Genomic DNA, 22,537 nt, shown 5'->3' on the forward strand with positions numbered 1-22,537 from the left:
CCCCCAGGCCCTCCAAGCCCCTCACTCCCCCAGGTCTCACTCCCTCAGCCCCCGGGTCCCGGAAGCCCCTCACTCCCCCAGGTCTCACTCCCTGAGCCCCCGGGCCCTCCAAGCCCCTGGCTCCCCCAGGTGTCACTCCCACACACCTGCCTGGGTGACCCCGCAGCTGTGAAGTGGGGCTTAGGACCCAGCCCCACCTCCCTCCTGGCCCCGCCCCCTTTGCCCCCAGCAGAGGATCCAGTGGCCTGAAGGGAGTGAGGTCACTCTGAGACGAAAGCTCAGCCAACCCGGGCGGCTACTCCAACTGTGCCATCAGCAGACCAGGCAGGCGGGCGGGGGGCAGGAGCCGGCCCCACCTGCAAACCTCCCGCAGGGGCCGCGCAGCAAACGCAGGCTCCAGACCTTTGCGGTTTGCGTTGGCAAAGCAGTGTCTGCTGAGTGATCCTCTCTTTGGAAATTTTTTTTTTAATTAAAAAAAAAAAAAAGAAGAAAGAAATTTCCTTTGGATAACAAGGAGGGGGAGAGGGGTCCGAGACTCCGGAGCGGAACATCACCGCTAGGGGACGGCTGGAGCTCCAGGCACAGAGAGCCGGGGGCGGGGGGGCTGGAGCGGCGTGGACAGCACTGGACGGGGTCCTGCCCGGCCTGGGGCCAGTCCTGCCCACCACACCCCCACGTGCCAAATCAAGAGGGCTCTCAGGCTCCCCGTCCTGGTCAGCGCTCTGCAGGGGGCACCTGTCCCAGGAACCCTGTTGGGTAAGCGACAGTAAAAGCCCTGTTGCCTGGTTGAGGGCACTGGAAAGTGATGCTTACTACCACCACTGGCGGGAGCCTGGCCCCCCAAGGAATCCAGGCCCAGCCCGGCACCCGGGGCTCTGGGCACAGACAGGTTCCCCCCACCCCCCACCGAGCTGGACAGGAGGAGGGGCAGGTGCTTCCCCAAGCAGCCTCTCCTACTGCTCCCCTCGCTTCCAGCTGGTGTTATTCTTCCCTCCTAACGGACAGGGAAACTGAGGCACAGAGAGGTCCCGGGGCCCCATGGCACACAGCTAGCGAGGGGCTGGGTGGGGATTTGCATCTTGGAGCTCGCGCCCCGCGGCCTGCAGGAGACGGTGCTCACGCTCACGGGAGCCGGGGGACTAACTTCAGGCAGCGGCGGGTCCAGGGGCGGGCAGAAGGTTAAGGCGGAGGCAGCGCCCGTCCCTACCTGGAAAGCCCAGCCCACTCTGAAGGATCCTAGCGGTCCCATCTCGATGATGAAAACACACCCAGCACTCGCCTCGGTGTGGCGCCAGCCCGACACGGGATCTGGCTGCAGGCTCATCAGGGAGAACCCAGGAGCCAGGTCCCCAGGACAAAGCTGATGGCTCGGCCATGGGGCTTGAAGAGAGAGGGCCGCGGGGAGGGGCCCCACTGCGGCGCTCCTGACCCCTAGCTCAGGGGAGCTGGGGTCTCCAGGGTGCACCTGCTCACTCCCCCAATCCAGCGCCTCTACCCAGGGGCTTCCTCCACATGGACATCACCCTCCCACCTCTCCACCACCCCCACGGCTGAGTTGCTGCTCACGTGCCAGCCAGGACCTGCCCCAGAAGAACCTGGCTGTGGGGCGGGTGTTTAAGCCACTCCTTGGAACACTCGCACCCCATACCGGGGAGCCTGGTTCAAGGCCCAGCTCCACTCCTCATCGCGGCTGCCTGCCTATGTGCACCCTGCGAGGCAGCAGGCGATGGCTCAAGGACTCTGGTCCCTGCAGACCACGTGGGAGACCCAGATGGGCTTCCTGGCTGCTGGCTTCAGCCTGGCCCAGCCCTGGCTCTTGCAGGAATCTGAGGAGTGCACCAACAGATGGAAGATATCTATCTCTTTCTGTCTTCCAAATAAATAAACTAGAAACAGAAAAATAAAAGTATCTCTTAAAAAAAAAAAAAAGAATTCCTCGACACCTCCCACCCCTGTCCCAGAGGCCTGGGGCTACCGGGGCCACTGTGCCGTGCGCAGCTTCCTTCTGGCCACGCTGGGGGCTGGGAGCTCAGAGCCCCCACAGTCCCTCCCCAGGCCAGGTGCAGGAGACCCGCCTGTCCGCAGTCACTTCAGGTCCCTAAGCAGAGGGAGGCTGGCCCCTAACCGTGACTGCCCGGGTCCACGCAGCCGCACAGCGGAAGAGCTGGGTCTGCCGTCTGCGTCTCTGAGGCCTCCTGCCCCGTGCCACCTGCCTGAGTCAGCCACCAGCTCCACTCACCCCAGGAAGACCCAGGGAGGCTCAGCCAGCCCTGCCCCCACCAGCACGGCCAGCACTGAAACCCAAGCCCCCTCGGCCCTGGCCATTAACTCCGCATCTGGACCCTCTGCTTAGGTTCCAAGCGCCCAGGTCCTTGCCGGATACCACAGAGGAAGGGTCATGAAAAGCAATGGCCTGGAAGTGGGAATGCCTGGTTCAAGTCCAGGCTCTGCCGCTTCCATCCCTGCTTCCTGGGAACGCACACCAGGGAGGCAGCAGGCCAGGCTCAAGTCCCGGGGCCCCTGCCACCCACACGCAGGGCCCAGAAGGAGTCTGAGGACCAGCCCTGGCTACTGTAGGCATCTGGGTAGAGGACAGTGGATGGAAAACCTCGCTCTGTCTCTTTCCTTCAATTAAAAGTAAAATAAAATAAATAAAAAGTTTATAAAATAAAAATAAATATTTAAGAAAAATAAAAAAACTGCCTTGACTTGGTGTCTACCTGGAGGCTTTGCCTCTTCCCCAGTGGCCATTTTCCAGATGAGGAAGTCAAGGTGTGGAGGGAACCACAAGGCCTCATGGTGAGTGCGAGGGCTGCAGTTACAACACAAGCAGCGAGGGCCGGCGCTGTGGCGCAGCGGGTAAAGCCGCCTACCGTGCCCGCATCCCATATGGGCGCCAGTTCGAGACCCGGCTGCTCCACTTCCGATCCAGCTCTCTGCTATGGCCTGGGAAGGCAGTGGAAGATGCCCCAAGTCCTTGGGCCCCTGCACCCATGTGGGAGACCCAGAGGAAGCTCCTGGCTCCTGGCTTCAGACTGGCCCAGCTCCAGCCATTGGTGGCCATTTGGGGAGTGAACGAGCAGACAGACCTCTCTCTCTCTCTCTCTTTCTGCCTTTCAAATAATAAAATCTAAACACACGCACACGTATGTCATACACACATCTCACACACAATCACACACACATCACATACATACACACACACCTCACACACGCACGATCACACACATCTCACAAACACACACACATCTCACATACATACACATACATCTCACACACATCTCACATATACACAATCTCACACACATCTCACACGCACACACACAATCTCACACACATCTCACATGCACACACGTGCACACACCTCACACACACATCTCACATACACACACACAATCTCACGCACATCTCACATATACACAATCTCACACACACATCTCACATACATACACACCTCACACACACACATCTCACATATACACAATCTCACACACATCTCACACGCACACACACATCTCACACACATCTCACATGCACACACGTGCACACACACATCTCACATACACACCTCACACACACACATCTCACATACACACACACAATCTCACGCACATCTCACATATACACAATCTCACACACACATCTCACATACATACACACCTCACACACACACATCTCACATATACACAATCTCACACACATCTCACACGCACACACACATCTCACACACATCTCACATGCACACACGTGCACACACACATCTCACATACACACACACAATCTCACGCACATCTCACATACACACACACAATCTCACGCACATCTCACATATACACAATCTCACACACACATCTCACACACACGCGCACACACACATCTCACATACATACACACACATCTCACACACATCTCACATATACACAATCTCACACACACGCGCACACACACATCTCACATACACACCTCACACACACACATCTCACATATACACAATCTCACACACACGCGCGCACACACATCTCACATACACACCTCACACACACACATCTCACATACATACACACACATCTCACACACATCTCACATATACACAATCTCACACACACATATCACACACACGCGCACACACACATCCCACATACATACACACCTCACACACACACATCTCACACGCACACACACAATCTCATGCACACACGCACACACGCACAGCTGCCCCAGCACCCAGGCCCTCCACCTTCAGGCTCCCCTGCCTCTGACAAGCTCCCAGGGACAGCAGTCACGGGTGTGACAGTGGCCCCGGCAAAGACAACCCAGACGCCATCAGCCCGCAAGGGCAGCCCAGCCGAGGCGGCCCCTCCCACAGGCACACACGGACGCCTGTGGGGTCTATGTGACACGGGCGGGGCTGGGGGCCCCCTCTGCTTTCTCAGGCTGTCAGAAGGAAGCCAGAAGTGGGGGTCTCAGCAATGACCTCTCCCCTGGCCCGAGGGTCTTCACGAAACGCTCCGTCCTCAGCTCAGAACCCGGCCGGGCACCTCCAGGCCCCGGCACCGCCACCGCCCCCACCCCCGGCCCCGGCGGCGGAGAGCGAGTTCACTTACTCTGTCTGGGGCGGTCCAGCGGCTGGGTCCAGGTCTGCGGGAGACGCACGGGGAAGAGGCTGTCAGGCGGGAGGCAGCCCTGGGAATGCCCCGCCCCCGCCTCCCCAGGGCCCGGCAGCCAGGTGCCTGTCCTGTCCCTGCCTCCCTGTCCCCAGCTCCGGATTAAGCTCTGGTACCTGTCCTACCTGCACGGCCCGCACCCACCCCCATGCGCTGGTCCCAACTCCAACCAGAACCAGGGCCACACCTGCTGTGGGGGAGGGGCCTGCAGGAAGTTCCGGCTGGTCCAGTCCCCAGGTCTCCCCAGGTGACAGCAGCTAAGAGCCCAAGAGCTGCCAGCCTCCCGGGGCCCTGCTCCCCTGCAGCAGACTGGAGGGGGCCCTGGGGGAGGGGGCTCTAGGGGAGGGGCCCTGGGGGAGGAGGCCCTCGGGGAGGCTCTGGGAGGACTCTGCCAGGGGCGTGTTCTCCAGGAGACACAGCTCTGGGCGGCCACTATCCCCCAGGCACAGCCAGGGCCAGTCATTTCCGTTTACAACCTGCCAGAAGTCACGGGGTGCTGGGGTCCCCACTCCCCAAGGGAAGCCATGAACGCCACTGTCTTTCCCTTCCTGTTTTCTGGGACAACAGGAGCCACCAGGCATCGCTGGGAGCCGGTGCTCTCTCTGCGGCCCCAGAACCCCAGGGTCCCTGACACACGGTACCAGGGATGGGGGCGGAGTCGAAGTGGATCAGCGGGGGGTCAGCGTCCCCCTTGGGAGGAAGGCTGGTGACGCGGTCCAGGCCCGTGCTGGGGTCCTCTTCATCATCACTGTCGTCAAACTCAAAGGCCTCTCCTGGGTCGTCGTCCGCCTCAGGGGAGGGGCCCGGGGCTCCGGAAAGCAGCTGATCTCCTGCAAGAGACAGGCGTGAGCCAGGCTACAGGGTCGAGGGTGCGCCAAGGGCAGGACCGCGGGGTGGGAAGCGTCTGCGGGCGGCCACCGCAGCAGGTCTCAAGGCTGATTCTAACTGGTGGCAGGCTCAGGCCAGGGGGCCTGACTGCACCCTTAGGGTGTGCAGGGGGGAGGCGTGCGGCTGGCCTGGTGACGCAAGGGGTTCTGCCTCTGCTTGCTATGCTGTGGGAGGAGTCAGCCGGGCTACAGGCGTGGGATCTGGGAGGAGTCAGCCGGGCTACAGGGATCCCACACCAGGGCGCAGGTTCCAGTCTCCGCTGCTCTGCTTCAGACCCTGCTCCCTGCTGGTGCACCTGGGAGAGCAGCGGAGGACGACCCAAGTGCGTGGGCCCCTGCACCCACCTGGGGGATCCAGGTGGCAGCTGTGGTCTGGCCCAGGCCGGGCTGTTGCAGCCATTTGGGACGAGAACAGCAGATAGAATCAATCTCTCTCTCTCTCTCTCTCTCTCTCTCTCTCTCTCTCTCTCTCTCTCCTGGGTCACTCTTGTCTCTTCTCTGTTACTCTGCCTTTCAAATAAATAAATAAATCTTCTCTAAAGAAAAACAGGCGCGGGGGTCAGGGCTCTAGCAGGGGGAGCAGAGGGAGCGGAGGGCAGGAGCTCCTGTGGGAGATCCTACGGCCTCTGCCTGTTTCCTGTTTCCCGGTTCTATAAGCCAAAGGGCTTCTGGAAGATTTACTTGCTTGTTATTTATTTGGAAGGCAGTGCATCAGAGAGGGAGAGAGAGGGAGGAGATCTTCCATCTGCTGGTTCCCTTCCCAAATGCCCACAACAGCCAAGCTGGGCCAGGACGAAGCCAGGAGCCGGGAACTCCATCCGGGCCTCCCACACGGCTGACAGGGGCCAAGCACTTGAGCCACCATCTGTTGCTTTCCCAGGCACATTACCAGGAAGCTGGATCAGAGCAGAGCAGCCCAGCATGAACTGGTCCTCGATACGGACGCCGGCATTGCAGGCTGCGGCTCAACCTGTGCCACGCGCCGGCCCCAGAGGGTTTTCTGAAGGCATCTGCGCACGTGCGCGTGGGCACACCCTTCACGTGTGTTTCTGCGTGTGCCTACGTGTTTGTGTGTTTGGTGTCTGTGCAAACGGGCACAGGCAGGCATGGCCTGCACACCGCACATCAGCTGGCCCGCCCGTGCTTCGAGACGAAACGGCGGCCCTGGAAGGCAGAGGCTCCCGGGTGCTGGCACACCCACTGCTGGCAGGGGCAGGGGCTCCGCAGCTCAGCCTCCTCCCCTGCTGGCCAGGGTCCATCCCAGGACAGGGCCCCCCTTCCTGGCCTGTCCGTGTCCTCCCAGCCCCCTCCGTGACCAGCGCTGTGCACTCCCACACACCCCCCCCAGCTCCCGAGCAGCGCGTGTCCCACCCGTCGGCCCCACACACTCAGGTCCTGGCCCGGCTGGCGATGGGAGCCCTGGGAAGCAGCGAGCTCGCAGCTCCACCGTCCTGCAGGGCCTGACAAGCCTTCTCCTCCGGAGCCGCCGCGGCGAGTGAGGGCTCCCCCGTCGTCGGCCGCGGAGACCTCGCTCCCAGAACCACCAGAGTCCCCTCGGTGCCCGTCCGCCCGACAGCAAAGGGCAGTGCAGGCTGCCTCTGAGGGTGTGCAGAGCCAACCGCCCCCACCAGCTGCCCCGCCCACTCCCCTCGAGGTGCGAAGCTCAGAGCCTGCACTCTGGGCCCACCTAGCCCGGCGGCACCCCTTGCTGGCCGTATGGCTCAGGGCAGGTCACCCCACCTGGCTGCACCTCGGTTCCCTCCTCTCCTGTAGAACAAAGACCACGCTGTCCCCACAAGGCTGATGGGACCATCGGCTGGGACACGGGCGAGGGCTGCTCGGGGCCCTTGTCGGAGGGGCTGCCCTGTGCATCATGGGAATGACGGGCAGCAGTCCTGGCCACGTCCCCCTGGAGGCCAGCAGCACCCTCCAGCTGTGACACCCACAAAGGTCCCCAGCCACAGCCTCGAACTGAGAAGCACTGGGGTAGGGGGTCACTGTCAGCGCGGCGCCGACCACAGGGCCATGACAGTTAATACCGGTTCTCACTGCCCCTGCACCCCGGCCTGGCACCCCGGAGGCCCAGGCTGCGAGCCCCGCAGGTGCTCCGGACCTGCTAGAGGTGGATGGAATGGGCGAGGAGGAGGAGGAGGGCATGGATGGACGCAGGGACCAGCAGACGGACAGAGCTACACATCCGATTGCAACAGTCTCTCCGATCCCTCCCCTACAGCGACCAGGAGGCTCCCAGAACAGAACATTCTAGGTGCAAACGTCAGGAACACCTTTGCTGAGCTGCCGGAGAGCAGGGAGGGGCATCACCAACTTCCTCTGGGCTGCGAGGACCACACGGAGGCCACTGGGGGGGGGACCCAGCTCGTCCTCCTGGGAGCACTGGTCGCTTGGGGCGGACACTGGGCAGTGCCTGGGCCACAGCGCCTTACCCACGGGAAGCCTGAGAAGTCCCCCTGGGGCTTCCTGCTGGGGCCTCAGCGCCTCCTCTCTTTACCCGGTGGGGCACGGAGACTTCGAGGGGAGACGCTGCACCCGCGGCCACACAGCCAGAAGCAGGGACTGGGTGTGAACCCAGTGCCGCTCGGGTCTTGCACCCCAGAGGCTAAACCCGGCCACTCTGCCAGCAGCCTGAGCCCTGGGACATTCTGCCCCAGGCTGACCAGGTCACAAGGGGACACGGGGGTGGAGTGGGAAGCTGGGTTTGTGGTTTCCGAATCACAGTTCTCACCCCACGCTGGCTCCTAGAATCGACCACGGGCTCCCGGGCAGCATTTTCCTGTTGGGGCTGCTCATTCTGGACATGGGTTATAATATTAGTAAGACCACAGGTGCTATGATAAAATAAAATACACTTGGCATTGAATTGATTATTTCAGACTTGGGTTTTGTTTGTGAGAAGCAGAGACAGGGAGTGCTTCCATCTGCTGGTTCACTCCCCAGATGCCTGCAACGGAGGGAGCTGGGCCAGGCCAGGAGCCAGAAACTCCAGCTGGGTCACCCACGTGGGGGGCAGGGGCCCAACTACTTAAGTCGTTCCCACAGCCTCCCGGGGCCTGCACAGCAAGACGCTGGAGTCGGGAGCCGAGGCTGGGCCTCGGACACGGGACGTGGGCATTCTACCCTGGGTCTTGACCACGAGGCCAAATGCCCAGCCCTACTCTTGTATTATGATATTACCAAAATTACATTTGGGTTAATTCTGTGACTGTATGGGCCACTGCTGCTTCCGTCATGTCATGGGTATGCAGGGTGTGCACACATGTGCATAGGACACATGCACATAGTACTCACACGTGCACATGCACATGTACACACACATATACATGCGTGCACACATACATACCAAACACACAAACACCAGTTGTGTCTATGGCTTGTGATTTTAAAAGTTTAAGAAATACTGGAACTGCGCACACAGCCCCAGCCTCACTAGCAGGGCCTGCCTGACCCTGCAGTGTCCTCGCTGGGCAGGCTGAGGTGAGCGTTTCCCTTTATCACGTGGGGTCAGCCCACCTGGGTGCCCTCAGCCCCTGCTCTCCCGTGCGCTCACTGTGCAAGTGCCGAGGGGCTGGGCCCTCTAAGGACCCGTCACTGATCTCAGGGCTGTGGGAGGGTGGCGGGGTGGACTAACAGCGTCACACATGAACTCCCTCGGAACTAGCTATTCAGAGGCTGTCGCATCTGCGCACGGCTACTGTCACTGTTACGTCATCATCATCGGAATGACATCACACAATGTAACTGCTGTTGTTACTATTACAGGCCCGTCACAGCCCAGCCCTGGCCAAGAGGGACATGGGCAGTCCGTCCCCGCTCACAGGCCACCCCAAGGCTGTGTGCAGGGACCCAGCTCACTTCCACGCCGCCACCCTTTCAGAGCACGAACAGAGTCAGGACCCCATCAGCAGTCACCCACACTCCCTGGCCCAAGTTGAAAGGGAAGCAGGCGTGGTCCAGGGTGCCTGGGAGCTCACTGCGAGGCGACGGGGGCGGCAAGCCGAGGGACGCCATGCCCCAGGAGGAGCAGGGGCCACGGCTCACTGGAGCTCCAAAAGGCTCCGGGCACGGGCTGCCCTCGGACGCAGCCTCGAAGGACAGGAAAGGCCTGGCAGGTGCGGCTGGGGGCAGGTGGGGGCTCCAGGCTGGGCAGCAGCAAGGCAGGGAGCCAGCAGCAGGTGCCCCAGCAGGGAGGAAGGAGGTCCCCGGGCAGTGGACGAGGTGCTGGGGGGACGCCTCTCTCAGGAAGTGTGACTTGTTTCTAAGACAGCGGGAACCTCTCAAAGCATCAGAACTCGGCAAAGAGTCAGGTCTGGGCGCAGATGGGTGACCGTGGTCAGCAACATGACTTATGCCAGGTGTCCGCTGCTGGCCCTCCTGGTGAGCAGGACAGCAGGGTGCCGGGCAGCAGGGGCCCTAGGGCATGAACCAGGAGATGCCCGTGTCCCCAGCCGCTGCCTCCCTCCGAGCCATGGGGCCTTGTTCCTTATCAGGAGGGAGAATCTGGCCTCCCAGGCCAGGATCATCGGAACCTTTCCCAACATCTGGTCAGGTGGTGTGACCGTGACCGGAGCTGGTCACGCACACCTTCCGCATTCCTGGGCGTGCCCAGGCCTCAGGAAAGCCGACCCATGCGGGCCCAGGGGGCAGGGACCCGGGGTGCCACCTGTCCCCATGCAGCAGGTGCAACTGTTGTGCTGGGCCCCACCCGCGGAGGAGGCTGAGGCTGGGCAGGAGGAGACGCACCCGTCATCCAGCCCCCACCCAGGGCTGCGCACAGCGCACAGTCTCCCGCCGACCCCTCGTGGGGATGACAGCACCCTCCCTGAGAGATCAATGACCACGCGGCCGGGCCTCGCGCAGCAGGGCCCAAGGTGCCATCCCCATTCCCGCACTATGGATGATGGAGCCCGGTCACCTGACCGCGCCTGCAGTGCACGCGGCAGGATCGGCTCACCGGGCTGGCGACAAGGCCCCGGGCTCCTACTCTCCTGCCTCCCCCAAAGCAGGCAGGAGGGCAGGAAGTAGGGCCTGGCGGGTGAACCGGCCTCGGCCAGGTTCCCGGGGGGCGGGGCCTGGATCCCACCTGCTGTGTCCCAGGCCGCACTGTCTGGGATTGCCAAACAAAATACAGGATGTGGGATTGAATTTCAGATAAACCACCAAGAATCTCTGTTGGGATAAGGGTGTATTTTCTTCTCGGTGTTTGTTTTGTTGTTGTCTGGTTGGTTGTTTTCTTGGGTTGACTCCACCACCCACGGCTCAATGGCCTCAGTTTCCCACCCTCTACATCCAGACCCCGCTCTCCAGGGGACGCGAGGCAGGTTAAGAATTAACCCCCACCCAGCGCCTACCCGGGAGGAGGAAAGGAGGAAATCACTTCCATTTTGTGGACACGGCCGAGGCCGAGGGCACAGGCCCAGCAGCCGGCAGGGCCGGGACCCACACCCGCATCAGCCCGCTCCGACACCAGCGCCCACGGCCCCCTGGTGAGCACAGCGGGTGCCCGGGTGCCTACCTACGGCAGGCTGTGGAGGAGGGTTCCAGGAAGCCATCAGACAGTCCAGCTCAGACCAGCGCCGTCCCGCCGCGCGCCTGCGAAAAGAAGGCCACAGTGCAGTTAGCTGGGCTCAAGGCTGCGGGCTCGGGGCCAGGGCGGGACCCCCGGCTCACAACCTGTGCACTCCACTGCGGCCCCAGCGGCTCCACACGCCTTCCTGCCAGCTACAGCGCCCAGGGCAGCCTCAGAAAGGGCCCAGCCTCCACCCAGCGTAATCATTAACCCAGAGAGAGGCCAGCAGCTGTGTGGCTGAAACCGCATCTTCCCAGAAACCCCTGCTGCCACCAAGGCCTCCTGCTTACCCCGTCCTCCGGGGCTCACGGGCGAAGCCGCGGGCGCAGAGCCAGGAGCGCACCTGAACCCTCAGGGATGGGGCCGGACGCTTCCTCCTCCGGCTGCCTGGTCACTGCGGCCTCCCCGGGTCTGGCTGCCCTGCCTGGGCTGCCCCCGTGGCCCCTCTGAAGGCCACTCTGTCTCTCCCTGTCCTGCCCCACGGCACTGGCCACCCGGCCTTGGCACATGAGCGCAGGGAAGGAAAGAGGCTGGCAGCCAGGCTCAGGGCACAATCCCACTGCTCGGGCAGCAGCGGCTTCCCCTCGGCCCCAAGGCGTGGTCATCCAAGGGGGCGCACGTGACCAGGAGGCCCCAGTGGGCCCGGAGCCCTCGGGCAGGCAGCAGGGCCACTCTGAGCGGGGGCTCTGCTCTGCGAGTCCTCCTGCCTGACTGGCCCTGCCACAGACGGCCCCTGGGCTGTGTCTGCCCCGTGGTGGAGCCTGCCGGCGTTCACCGGCTCCCAGGCTGAGCAGACGGCGGGTGCCGGGTACATCTGAAGCTATTCTCAGCCCATTACAGACGTTACAGGCGTGAGCACGTCATTCCAGGTCACCAGTGAGAACACCGGGCCCAGAGTGGGAAAGGAACTTGCCCAGGTCACCCAGCTGGGCAGAGTCAGGGCCGAACAGAAGCCCTGGCTCCTCAAACAGCCCCGGTGCTCCAGGGCCCCCAGGCGTCAACGGGGCGGGTGCTCAGCCTGGTGGCTAAGACGCCCGTGTCCTGGGTCAGAGTACCTGGGTTCTGCTCCCAGCTCCAGCTGCCCACCGATGCGCACCCGGGGTCCCTGCCACCCACGTCGGGGACCAGGACCGAGTCCCAGCCCCTGGCTTCAGCCCCAGCTGGGGTCGTTGCGGAACCAGCACGTGGGAACCTGCTCTCTGTCTCTCTCTCTCTGCCTCTCAAACAACACAACCGAATCAAAAAGGAAACACAGTGAGTGTGCAACAGTGAGCGCCCCACCCCGGTTCCCTAACCCCCCAGAAGCGACCACTGTGACTGTTCTCTGAGGAATCCCTCCAGAACTGAGCGTCTGCATAAAGCAACCCCCATCCCCCACCTGCAATCCTCCCAGCCCGGGTCCCAGAGACCCCAGTCACCCACCATCCAGAGCTCTGGGACCGTCCCGACCCATGACACCGTGTCACCACGCCCCGCAGCTCGGGGCCACCGCGGCCTGTCACCCTGGGGCAGGCAGAGCCAGTCGGGCAAGGCGTGCTGGGACAGAGACCGCACTGACGGCACTGCCACGGCAGGTGCTGCCACCACTGCTCCATGGTATTCCCACCGTCCATCTGCTAAGTTACACTGCACCACAGAAGCTGGGGGTGAGCCTGCTGGTTAAGATGCCCGCGTGCCACCCGGGAGGACCTGGATTCGAGTCCCGCCTTTGCTCCCGACTCTGGCTTCCTGTCAACGCAGACTCTGGACCGCGGCACCTGGGCCTCGTCTCACGCGGGAGGGAGCGCGCAGAGCCCCGGGCTGCAGCTCTCGGTTTTCTAACTTAAACCTCAGCGACGATCTCAGCTCGGCACACGGACATCAACCTCGCTGTTCGGGCGGCATCACAGTTCGTGTGGGATGTGCCGGCATTTGTCTAACTCCACCAACACTCACGGCGGGCCCTCCAGCCCCAGGACCTCACGGAGATGCTGTGTGAGCCGACGGGGCGCGCTCCCAGCCCCAGAGAGGTGCCGGGGGCAAGGAGAGAGACGGCGCCCTTTAGGCAGGATCCCGCGCAGGCTTTGGGAAAGCCACGTGTAAGGTGCCCAGGTCTGTGCAGGCTGCGGGATCCCACAACTGCACGGCCACTCCAGCAGCTCTGGGAGGGAAGGGGCGGCAACACTGAACCCCATTTTGCAGAAGGAAAAAGGGAGGCACCAGCCTCTCGTGCAAACCACTCGTACAAACTTGGTGCTGGGGCCGGCGCTGTGGTGCAGTAGGCTAAGCCTCCGCCCGCCGTGCCGGCATCCCATATGGACACTGGTTCTTGTCCCAGCTGCCCCTCTGCCAATCCGGCTCCCTGCTAATGTGCCTGGGAAAGCAGTGGAAGATGACCCAAGTCCTTGGGCCCTGCACCCATGTGGGAGACTGGAAGAAGCTCCTGGCTCCTGGCTTCAGATCAGCCCAGCTCTGGCCGTTGTGGCCATTTGAGGAGTGAACCAGCGGGTGGAAGACCTCTCCCTCTCTCCTCTCTCTCTCTCTCTCTCTCTCTCTCTCTGTGTGTGTGTGTGTGTGTGTGTGTGTCTCCCTCTGTCTGTTAACTCTGCCTCTCAAATAAATAAATAAAATCCTTAATTCAAAATAAAAACCTCGGTGATACACAGAGGCTGTTACTGCTTCCAGGGGCCAAAACCCAGGCTCCTTCACTTGAGCCATCCCCTCCACCCCACCGCCGGCTTCGGGGCGACTCCCGCCTCGGCTCCAGGCCTCCAGCTCTCCTGGGAGGGGAGAGACGCGCCGTGCACGGGCCTGAACCTTCCTCGCGTTGCTCCACCTCTTCCCGTAACTCCCCATCTTACAGATGCAGAATCAGAGGCTTGGAGAAGTGGCCCAGCCACCGACGCGGGGACGAGGCCAACGCAGGGACTCGAGCCGGGGGTGCCGGCCCCAGAGGCTCGTTGCAGTCCTCCGATGATCTGGCCGGGCTGGACACTGGGGCAGGAATCTGGGGTCCTAACGTCTGTTCTCGGGGGCATGGGAGAGAAGCAGGGGAGATGGCCACCCCAGCAGAGCCTCGCAGACTTAACAGCAGGGAGACCGGACTGCCTGGTTCCACCTGCGGGCTACACAAGAGCCAGGAGGCCTTGGGTGAGTTTCTGCACCTCATCTCTGGACCTCAGTTTACTCATCTGCAAAACGGGCACTAAAGAGTTCTCGCCTCCCAGCAGGGGTAACGAAAGCCACAGTAAATTCCCTAGAGACTCCCAGACGCGCTCCTGGGACACCCTGGTCTGCCACTGTCACCAACGTTCATTCCGCCCAAGCACAGCCAGGCTGTGACGACCACGGCCCCGCCTTGGGGGTCCGCGCCCAGGCAGGGGAGCCGAGTCTCAGGGTCCCCCGGGGTGGCGGGTCCCTGCGCAGGTTGTGCTGGCCTGCCCCTCCACGTGAGCTCCGGCCTCCGGGCTGCTGCGAGCAGGGAGCTGCTCTTCCTGCAAAACCACGGGTGGCCGGCGGCGCTCGGGCCACCTGCGCACGGAGGAGAGGGCGGGCAGGGACCGCGGGACAGCGACCGTGTCAGGCGGGGCCTCTGGCCACAGAGCCGTCCTTCTGCCTGGGCCTCGGTGTCCCGGATCTGCGGGCGCACGAGGAGCAGAAAGAGGGGAACTGGCACCACAGCCTCCCAGCCTCCCTGCACGGACGTGAGACGGGGAGCGAAGGCGGGGCTGGGGCCATGGCTCTGCAGGGGCTGCGCCCGGGACGGTCATGGCTGAAAGGACGGGAGTTGTGGCCACGATGACCTGAGTTCGAATCCCAGCTCTGCTGCCTGCCTGCAGCAACAGGGAGCCTCCCCGCTTCCCCGGTGGGCAGGTACGCGTCCTGTGCGAAGGAGACCGGGAGGAAACCGTGGGTGCGCCGGGCAAGCAGGGATCCCAGCCCTGCGGGGCTCGGGGGGCGGGGTCACAGGAGGCGCTCTTCTCTTGGGGGGGGGGTCACTGTCCATCCCCACAGGCAGTGAGCTCCTCCCCACTGCGCTGTGTGCGCCGGCACCAGGAGGCGGCCCTGCTGGCGGTGCTCAGACAGCAGAGATGCGAGGGAGGCGGCTCTGGCTCCCCGGCCCCGGGCTGAGCTCGCTGACAAATCCCACGGGAGAGCAGCCCGGCCGCAGCCCCTCCCGCCACCTGGCCGCCCTGCTGGCCGCAGCAGGTAGCTAGCTCCATCCGGGGCTCCCACGTGGGCGGCAGAGACCCCAGTGCCTGAGCCACCCCCGCGGCCTCCCAGGGTGCACGTTAGCAGGAAGCTGGATCAGAATCAGAGGGTTAGGGTTAGGGTTAGGGCTAGGGTTAGGGTTAGGGTTAGGGCTAGGGTTAGTGTTAGGGCTAGGGTTAGTGTTAGGGTTAGGGCTAGGGTTAGGGCTAGGGTTAGGGTTAGGGTTAGGGCTAGGGTTAGGGTTAGGGTTATAGTTAGGGTTAGGGCTAGGGTTAGGGCTAGGGTTAGGGCTAGGGCTAGGGTTAGGGCTAGGGCTAGGGCTAGGGTTAGGGCTAGGGCTAGGGCTAGTGTTAGGGTTATGGTTAGGGCTAGGGTTAGGGTTAGGGCTAGGGCTAGGGCTTGGGTTAGGGTTAGGGTTAGGGCTAGGGTTAGGGCTAGGGTTAGGGTTAGGGCTTGGGTTAGGGCTAGGGTTAGGGTTAGGGTTAGGGTTACGGTTAGGGTTAGGGCTAGGGTTAGGGCTAGGGTTAGGGTTAGGTACTCAACCCAGGGCCGAGCCCATCACACAACACCTACACCTCAGGGCTCTGCCACGGCAACCACTGTGCTTAGTTCCTCTATGGTTCCCCCTCCCCTAGGGTGCAAGTCCCCCCAGCCCAGAGGCCCCAGCCTGCTCCTGCCTGCCTCCCACGCTCCCTCTGCCTCTGCCGGCAGGCCTGGGGGCCACCTCCACCCCCACCAACCCAGTGCTGTGAGCCCTCCTCCACCAGGGTGTGTCCTGGACAGACACCCCCCAGGGCCCTGAGAGTGGGGGGCTACCCAAGCCCTGCTAGAAATCTGGGGCAGAGAGGAGGGTCCGTGGTGGGCAGTGGGGGTGCGGGCAGCCCAGAGCCGGGCTGGCAGCTGCTGTCACAGCCAAGCGGGTGGCCTCGCGAGAGGAAGTGGCTGCCACCCAGGCTGGCACAGAGAGCGACAAGGACGAAGCTGGGGTCCAGGCACCCATCTCAGGCTGGGCAGGACCAGCGTCGTCTGAGAAGTCTCCCCGGCGCTTAGCCACGGTGACACCGCACGGCACACCTGCCCGGTGACCCCCGGCTCTGTCATACCCTTGTGAGCACCTGCAGGATGCAGCCAGGCCCTGTGCGAGGACCTCCCAGAACTGCCCCTCCCTCGCTCTCCAGTCTCAGCGGCTCCCCGCCAGGCCCGGAGCTCTGCTCCCGCCCCACAACCCCGCTGGCCTGTTTCCCAGCTCGGGGCCTTGGTTCAGGCTCTGTGTTCCCTCCAATGGAGTTCTTTCTCACAACCAACCAGCAAACTCCTAGTTAACCTTCAAAACCCACACCCGATTTCCCCCATGGATCCTCCCCTGACCCATTTCAGGCACTGTTTCCTAACATACTCATGTTCCAGGCTCCCCCCGACCTGGCTCGGTGGCTCAGGGTGCGGCTGGCCATGGGCCATTTCCAGGGAGCCTAGGAAACCCTGGGGTGCACACCCCACAGTCTGCACACAGCACCAACCCCGGCAGAGCCCAGGGCACACGCGAGAGAACAGACGCTGAACTGCACACAAGAGCCCTGCCAGGAGGGGCCCAGGGCGGCTGCAGGGGTGCGGCTTGGGTCCAGAGGAGAGACCAGACACAAGGAGGGACACAGGCCCTGCTGGGAGCCTGGCCAGGCCGAGAAGGGAACACAGACCGGAAGCCAGGGACCCAGCCACTGGGCACAGGGCGCGGAGTCCCTCGGCACAGGGGCCACCTGGTGAGACTCCGGGGCGGGGGACTCCCAGGGGCTCCAGGGAGGAACGAGCTGCCCTACCCAGGAAAGCCGGGCACAGCTGTGGCCAGAGGAGAGTGGTGGAGGACGGCGTGGACGCTGGACAGGGCCTCGGGCTGCTCCGGTGCTCACCCATCAAGCAGGGACGGGGCAGTGGGTCAGGCCGCTGCCTGCCACGCTGGCACCCACATCACAGCGCAGCTTCTCCGTTCCCAATCCAGCTCCCTGCTAATGCGTCTGGGAAGGCGGCGGACGGTGGCCCAAGTGCTTGGGGCCCTGGCAGACCTGGACGGAGCTCCTGGCTCTCGGCTTCAGCCTGGCCCAGCCACAGCTGCCGTGGTCATTTGGGGAGCGAACCGGCAGATGGAAGCTCTCTCTATCCCTCTCAGTCTGCCTTTCAAATAATACATTGTTAAAATCTTTGAAAAAAACCTTTTTTAAAAATTTTTAAAAGATTTATTTATATGTAAGACAGAGTTAGAGTGATAGAGGTAAAGCCAGAGAGAGAAGTCTTCCATCCGCTGGTTCACTCCCCAATTGGCCACAACGGCCAGAGCTGGGCCAATCTGAAGCCAGGAGCCAGGAGCTTCTTCTGGGTCTCCCACGCGGGTGCAGGGCCCAAGCACTCGGGCCATCTTCCACTGCTTTCCCAGGCCACAGCAGAGAGCCGGATGGAAAGAGGAGCAGCCGGGACTCCCATATGGGATGCCAGTGCTGCAGGCTGGGGCTTTAACCCACTGCGCCACAGCACCGGCCCTTTTTTTTTTTTTTAAATTTGAAAAGCAGTACACAGAAGACGTGTATTATGAAGAAATCAACCAATGGAGAGCAAAATATTTCGCACCAAAACAAACTTATCTTCTAATTCCGTCTTTCCACGCACTCTCTGGTGTCCCTGGGGCGCGAGCGGACACTGGGCTCCGTGGGCGGGTTCTGGACTCAGCACCTGTCCACAGAGTCCCCACCCCTCCTCGGGGAGGGGGGGAGGGGCAGCGTGGTCCCATTTCACGCTCAGTCAAGTCCAGGCCGGACCTACTCCACCAGAAGACCTGCCCCGCCTGAGGTCACAACATCCAAATGCCGGCAGCCCCCAACCCAGAGCCCAGTCACTTAGTTCCCATAGAGTGTGAAAGACGCCCCAAGGCCACACAACCCCGGATGTGGGGGCCTGGGCTGGGGGGGAGGAGCATCGCTCCAGGCCACCACCCCCTCCCAGGGGGCGGAGCCCTGGATCAGCCCCAGCTCCGCCCCTCGCCCACCAGGCACTGGGCCACTCAAAGACTCAGAGGGCTCCAACTTCCTTTCCCCTTCGCAAGCAAGGGGGGCTGCGCGGCTGGCCCAGGCTTGCTCAATGGCCGACCTCGGACAATGCAGGCTTTGTCCCAGGCCCACAGTAGCGCCCTCCCCACTCCTTGACCTCACAGGGCTGCGAGGGTGAGGAGCGGCCTGGCCCCCGGGAGGCCTCCGTGGGAAGGAGCTGCCCACCCTGGCCAACCAGCCAGGACCCCTGGGGCTGTTGCCTGGGAGACCAGACTCAGCCAGGAGAAGCCCCAGCCCCCCAGGCACTTTAACCCTTTGCCCACAGTGAGCCAGCCAGGAAGCAGGACTGGAGTGAGCTGTGCCCCCGGGTTCCCCAGAGGGCTCCAGAGGTCGGCTACATCCTGGGTGGCCGCACACACCTGGCCGGAGACCTCCCTGACCTGAGCCCCCGCTTCCCCACCTGTGAACGTCCCGGGACACAGAGGCGGCGCAGGCAAAGCTGAGGGGTGGGACTTGGCCAAGGCTCAGATGGGCAAAGCATCTGACCCAGATCACCAAGCAAGCAGGGCGGAAGTGGTGGGGGAAGGTCTGACCGATGGGCAGGTAGAGGGAGGGAGGGGGGAAGAGCTGGGGGCTGGGCGAGGGCACCTGCAGGGTAAGTGGGAGCGGAAAGTCAGCACAGAGTGGTCCCACCCCGCCCCGGGGAAACAGGGTCAGGGCCACGGAGGAGCCAGGACCACTCCTTCCACCAGGGGCTCCACGACAGCCCGGAGCCCCCAACACCCCAGGAGCACGGCGGGTCCCTGAGTGGCCTCCGTGAGACCAGGTCACACCTTGTGGGGGAACTCTGGGACTCCAGGGGTTCAATCAGTCTTTGTGCCATCAACACACGGTTCACCGTGTGGCCCGTTCACCCCGTGGCCGGCCAGCTCCCATCTGGGGCTGGAGACAAGGAAACACACCAGGAGAGCAGGTGCAGCCTCCAGCCTTCTCAGGGGGCACAGGCACCGGGGGCGTGGCCCCGGGACAGCCGTGCAGGGTCCAGCTCCACTGCGCTGTGTGAGCAACAGTGCAAGGGGGCAGGGAGGCTCAGGTGCAAGTGAGAGCCGCGGTGAGCCTGGCCTGGCAGCAGGCAGGAAGCCGAGAAGCCAGTGCCGCCCCGCTCACGGACAGCTGGGGTGGGGGGGCACCTGCTCTCTAGCAGGCCCCAGGCAGGAGCGCAGCTGTCTCGGCTCTTCCCCACCTGCACACCGCCCCCCCCCCGCCCCTGCTCGGCAGCAGGCAGGGCACCCTCCCTCTGTGGGCGCCCCTCCCCGCAGCCCTGCGGAGCGCGTGGACTGACTGGGTTTAAGGGCGACGGTCTCGCCCGACTGGATTTCAGAACCTGCCGCCCATCATTCACGGGTGCACCTGCAGCAGTTCCCCAGCCCGTCCCAGCGCAGGCTCCTATCTCGACGGGGCGGCTGGAGGCGCCTCCTCCCCGCCTGGCTTCCATGAGGATGCCGGATGGGGCGGGCCGCGGGGTGTGGAGGGGGAGGAGGGGCGTGTCTCCCTGGGCTGGAGGTGGAGGCCGCCAGGGGACACCTCGGCTCCTCTGGCCTGCATCTTTCCCAGCAAACACAAACACTCTGCCTTGCTGCTCGCCGGGAAACAGACACAGACGGCCCTGATGCCACAGCCCCACCACCGCCCCGCTCCCCTCCGCAAAATTCCTGGAAGAGCTGCCCAGGGTGGGGGCTGCCTCCAGCTCCTCGGCTCCATGTCCTCCACTGCTCTCTGCAGCCAGGAGTCTGCCCCGCGAATCCCTGAGATCCCGTGGACACACTGGGGTCCCCATCTCACCCCACCCAGGCTCTCCTTCCTCCCCAGCCGCTCCCACTCTGCCCCCCTGCCTCCACCTCACCTCCCACCCACACTTTCAGATGCCGGGATGCTCCGCCCACTGCCCTCCCTGGGGGATGCTCCGCCCACTGCCCTCCCTGGGGGATGCTCCGCCCACGGCCCTCCCTGGGCAAGCTGGCCCACTTGCTGGCTCTCAGCATCGTCTGTACCCGGATGCCTCCAGCCTGACCCTGCCCTGACCTCCAGCCCCCAGCCCATCTGCCTGCTTGGCACCTTCCCCCAGGATCCACCGGGCATCTGACACGTCCCTCCCAGACTCCTGGTCACCTCCCCTGCCTTCCTATCTCCCTGCGGGAGCCCCATCCTGCCCACAGCTCAGGTCAAAGCCCCCGGCGTCACCCAGATGCCTCTGTATCACACCTCCACGTCCCAGCCACAGCAACCGCTGTGGTCTCCACCTTCAAAGCACGCAGAGTGTGGCCATATCCCACCACCTCCACGGGGACCACCCTGGTCCTAGCCACCATCACCTCCTGCCTGGCCGACTGGAACAGCCCCGTCCTGGGCCCTGGTCTCCCCTCGGCAGCCAAGCCAGGGTTCTCACTGGGCCTCAAGGCCTCAGCTTCCTACCTATCTCCCCCACACCAGCCTATCTTACCCAGGCCATGACCTTGCAGCTCCTCCATCAACCCACACATGCTCCTACCTCGGGGCCTTTGCACTTGCTGTTCCCACAGACAGCCCCACGGCTGGCTCCCTCACCTATGGGGCTCTGCTCCAAGGTCATGGAACCAGGCCGTCTCCAAACAGCCCACACACGTCCTCCTCAGCCTCTGCCCAACCCCTCTGGCCTTGTCCTGGCAGGACTGAATGCCTCCTGACACGCACACGTTTCAGCTGCTTCTGTCTGCTTCCTCCAGCTGGGACATGGACGCCACAAACCCAAGGGCACGTGTCACACATCGCTGCACCTGCAGCCCTGCAACAGTGCCTGGCCCACAGTCGGCCCCAAGCCACGCTCACTAAACCAAGTCCCACGTCGGCATCCCCCCACCCCAACCCCTGCCCCAGGGGGACCGCCTCTCCTCCAGGCTGCACCCCTCCCAGCCAGGCGGGTGAGCGACACAAACACCCGCACCCAGCTGCACAGGAGGCAGCTCCCCAAAACCAGTGTGGGAAGAGGTCTGGGGCCAGCGCCAGGGAGTGATCAGAAGAGGGGTGGGGCAGGGTGGAGGGAGCGCTGGGGCTATTTTTATAAACCTCACTCCCCCAAAGACTACATTCTTCCCGGGGTGAGTCAGGAGCATGTGGCCAGGCGAGGGGGACAGGACTCCGGGGTTCCGGGGCTGCCGTCAGGCAGGTTCGCGCGCACGCCCAGCTCCCCAGGGGCCCCGGGCCAGCCACGGGGAGTGCAAGGGTCCCATCTGGATGCAGGCTTGCCTCTGTCGGGGAGGGGAGTGGCCAGGCCACTCTGTCCCAGAAGAGAGCTCTGGCCATGAGAGAATTAGCCCTTGCACAACTCAGAGCTAAAAACGGCTAAAACCACCCAACCACGACAGCGAGCCGGCCGAGACGCAGCCCAGCCTGGCTCAGAGCGCCCGGCCCACGACGGCACTGGCTGAACTCAGAGCACCAGAACTTCAGACTCAACCCACTGCCCTCGGGGACACGCTCCCAGCTGCTCTCGGCACCCCAGGAGGTGACGGGCAACCCGCGGGCGCTGACGCTGGCCCAGGTCATGGGCTATCTCAGGGACCTCCTCCAGTCCCCCTGCAAGCCCACCTGGGGCCTGCGTCGTGGCGTAGCCGGTTAGGCCATGGTTTGCAACACTGTTCAAGTCCTGGCTGCTCCACTTCCCATCCAGCTCCCTGCTCGTGAGCCTGGGAAAGTGGCCAGAGACATCGCTGGTGCTCGGGCCCCTGCCACCCACGTGGGAGACCTGGATGGAGCTCCTGGCTTCAGCCTGGCCCAGGACCAGCTGTGTGGCCATCTGGGGGATGAACCAGCAGAAGGAAGCTCTCTCTCCCTCTCTCTCTCTCCCTCTCTCTCCCCTAGTCCCAGCACAGAGCTGAGGGGTTCCACAGCCCCCATCACCACCCTCCAGAGCCTTCCCGGGATAGTCCCCCCCAACCGTGGAGTCTGCCCACACAGAACCCCCGCTGCGGGCAGGCGGTGGCCGCTGGAGTGCCGGGCCTGACCCGAGCTGACCCCCAGCCACGTCAGCTCCCCAGAGCCTCCACCAGCCTCCTCCCCCTCCAAGTCGAGACTCCAGGGAAGGGGTCAGTTGGGATGGGGAGGATCTGAAATAGGACAGCAGGCCGGCTTCCCTACCTGCAG

General features: G+C 63.3%; 1 protein-coding gene across 6 annotated transcripts in view; it reads right to left on the reverse strand.

The window, feature by feature from the left end:
• The window catches only part of ARHGEF10L (Rho guanine nucleotide exchange factor 10 like), a 148,074-nt gene that overhangs the window by 84,192 nt on the left and 41,345 nt on the right, over window positions 1-22,537 (reverse strand). For 5 of the 6 annotated variants that reach the window (XM_070077039.1, XM_070077038.1, XM_070077040.1 and 2 more), the window contains exons 2-4: window positions 11,082-11,158; window positions 5,306-5,494; window positions 4,605-4,638 (exon numbers count right to left, since the gene is read on the reverse strand). In XM_070077039.1, coding sequence (XP_069933140.1) covers window positions 4,605-4,638; window positions 5,306-5,494; window positions 11,082-11,118 — 260 coding nt within the window. In that variant the 5' untranslated portion in view covers window positions 11,119-11,158. Of the gene's footprint in view, window positions 1-4,604; window positions 4,639-5,305; window positions 5,495-11,081; window positions 11,159-11,239; window positions 11,342-22,537 lie in introns of those variants that run through there. The other variant, XM_051830673.2, reaches the window with a different exon arrangement.

The sequence above is a fragment of the Oryctolagus cuniculus genome, chromosome 7 (genome assembly GCF_964237555.1).
Source record: "Oryctolagus cuniculus chromosome 7, mOryCun1.1, whole genome shotgun sequence".
Lineage (NCBI taxonomy): Eukaryota > Metazoa > Chordata > Mammalia > Lagomorpha > Leporidae > Oryctolagus > Oryctolagus cuniculus.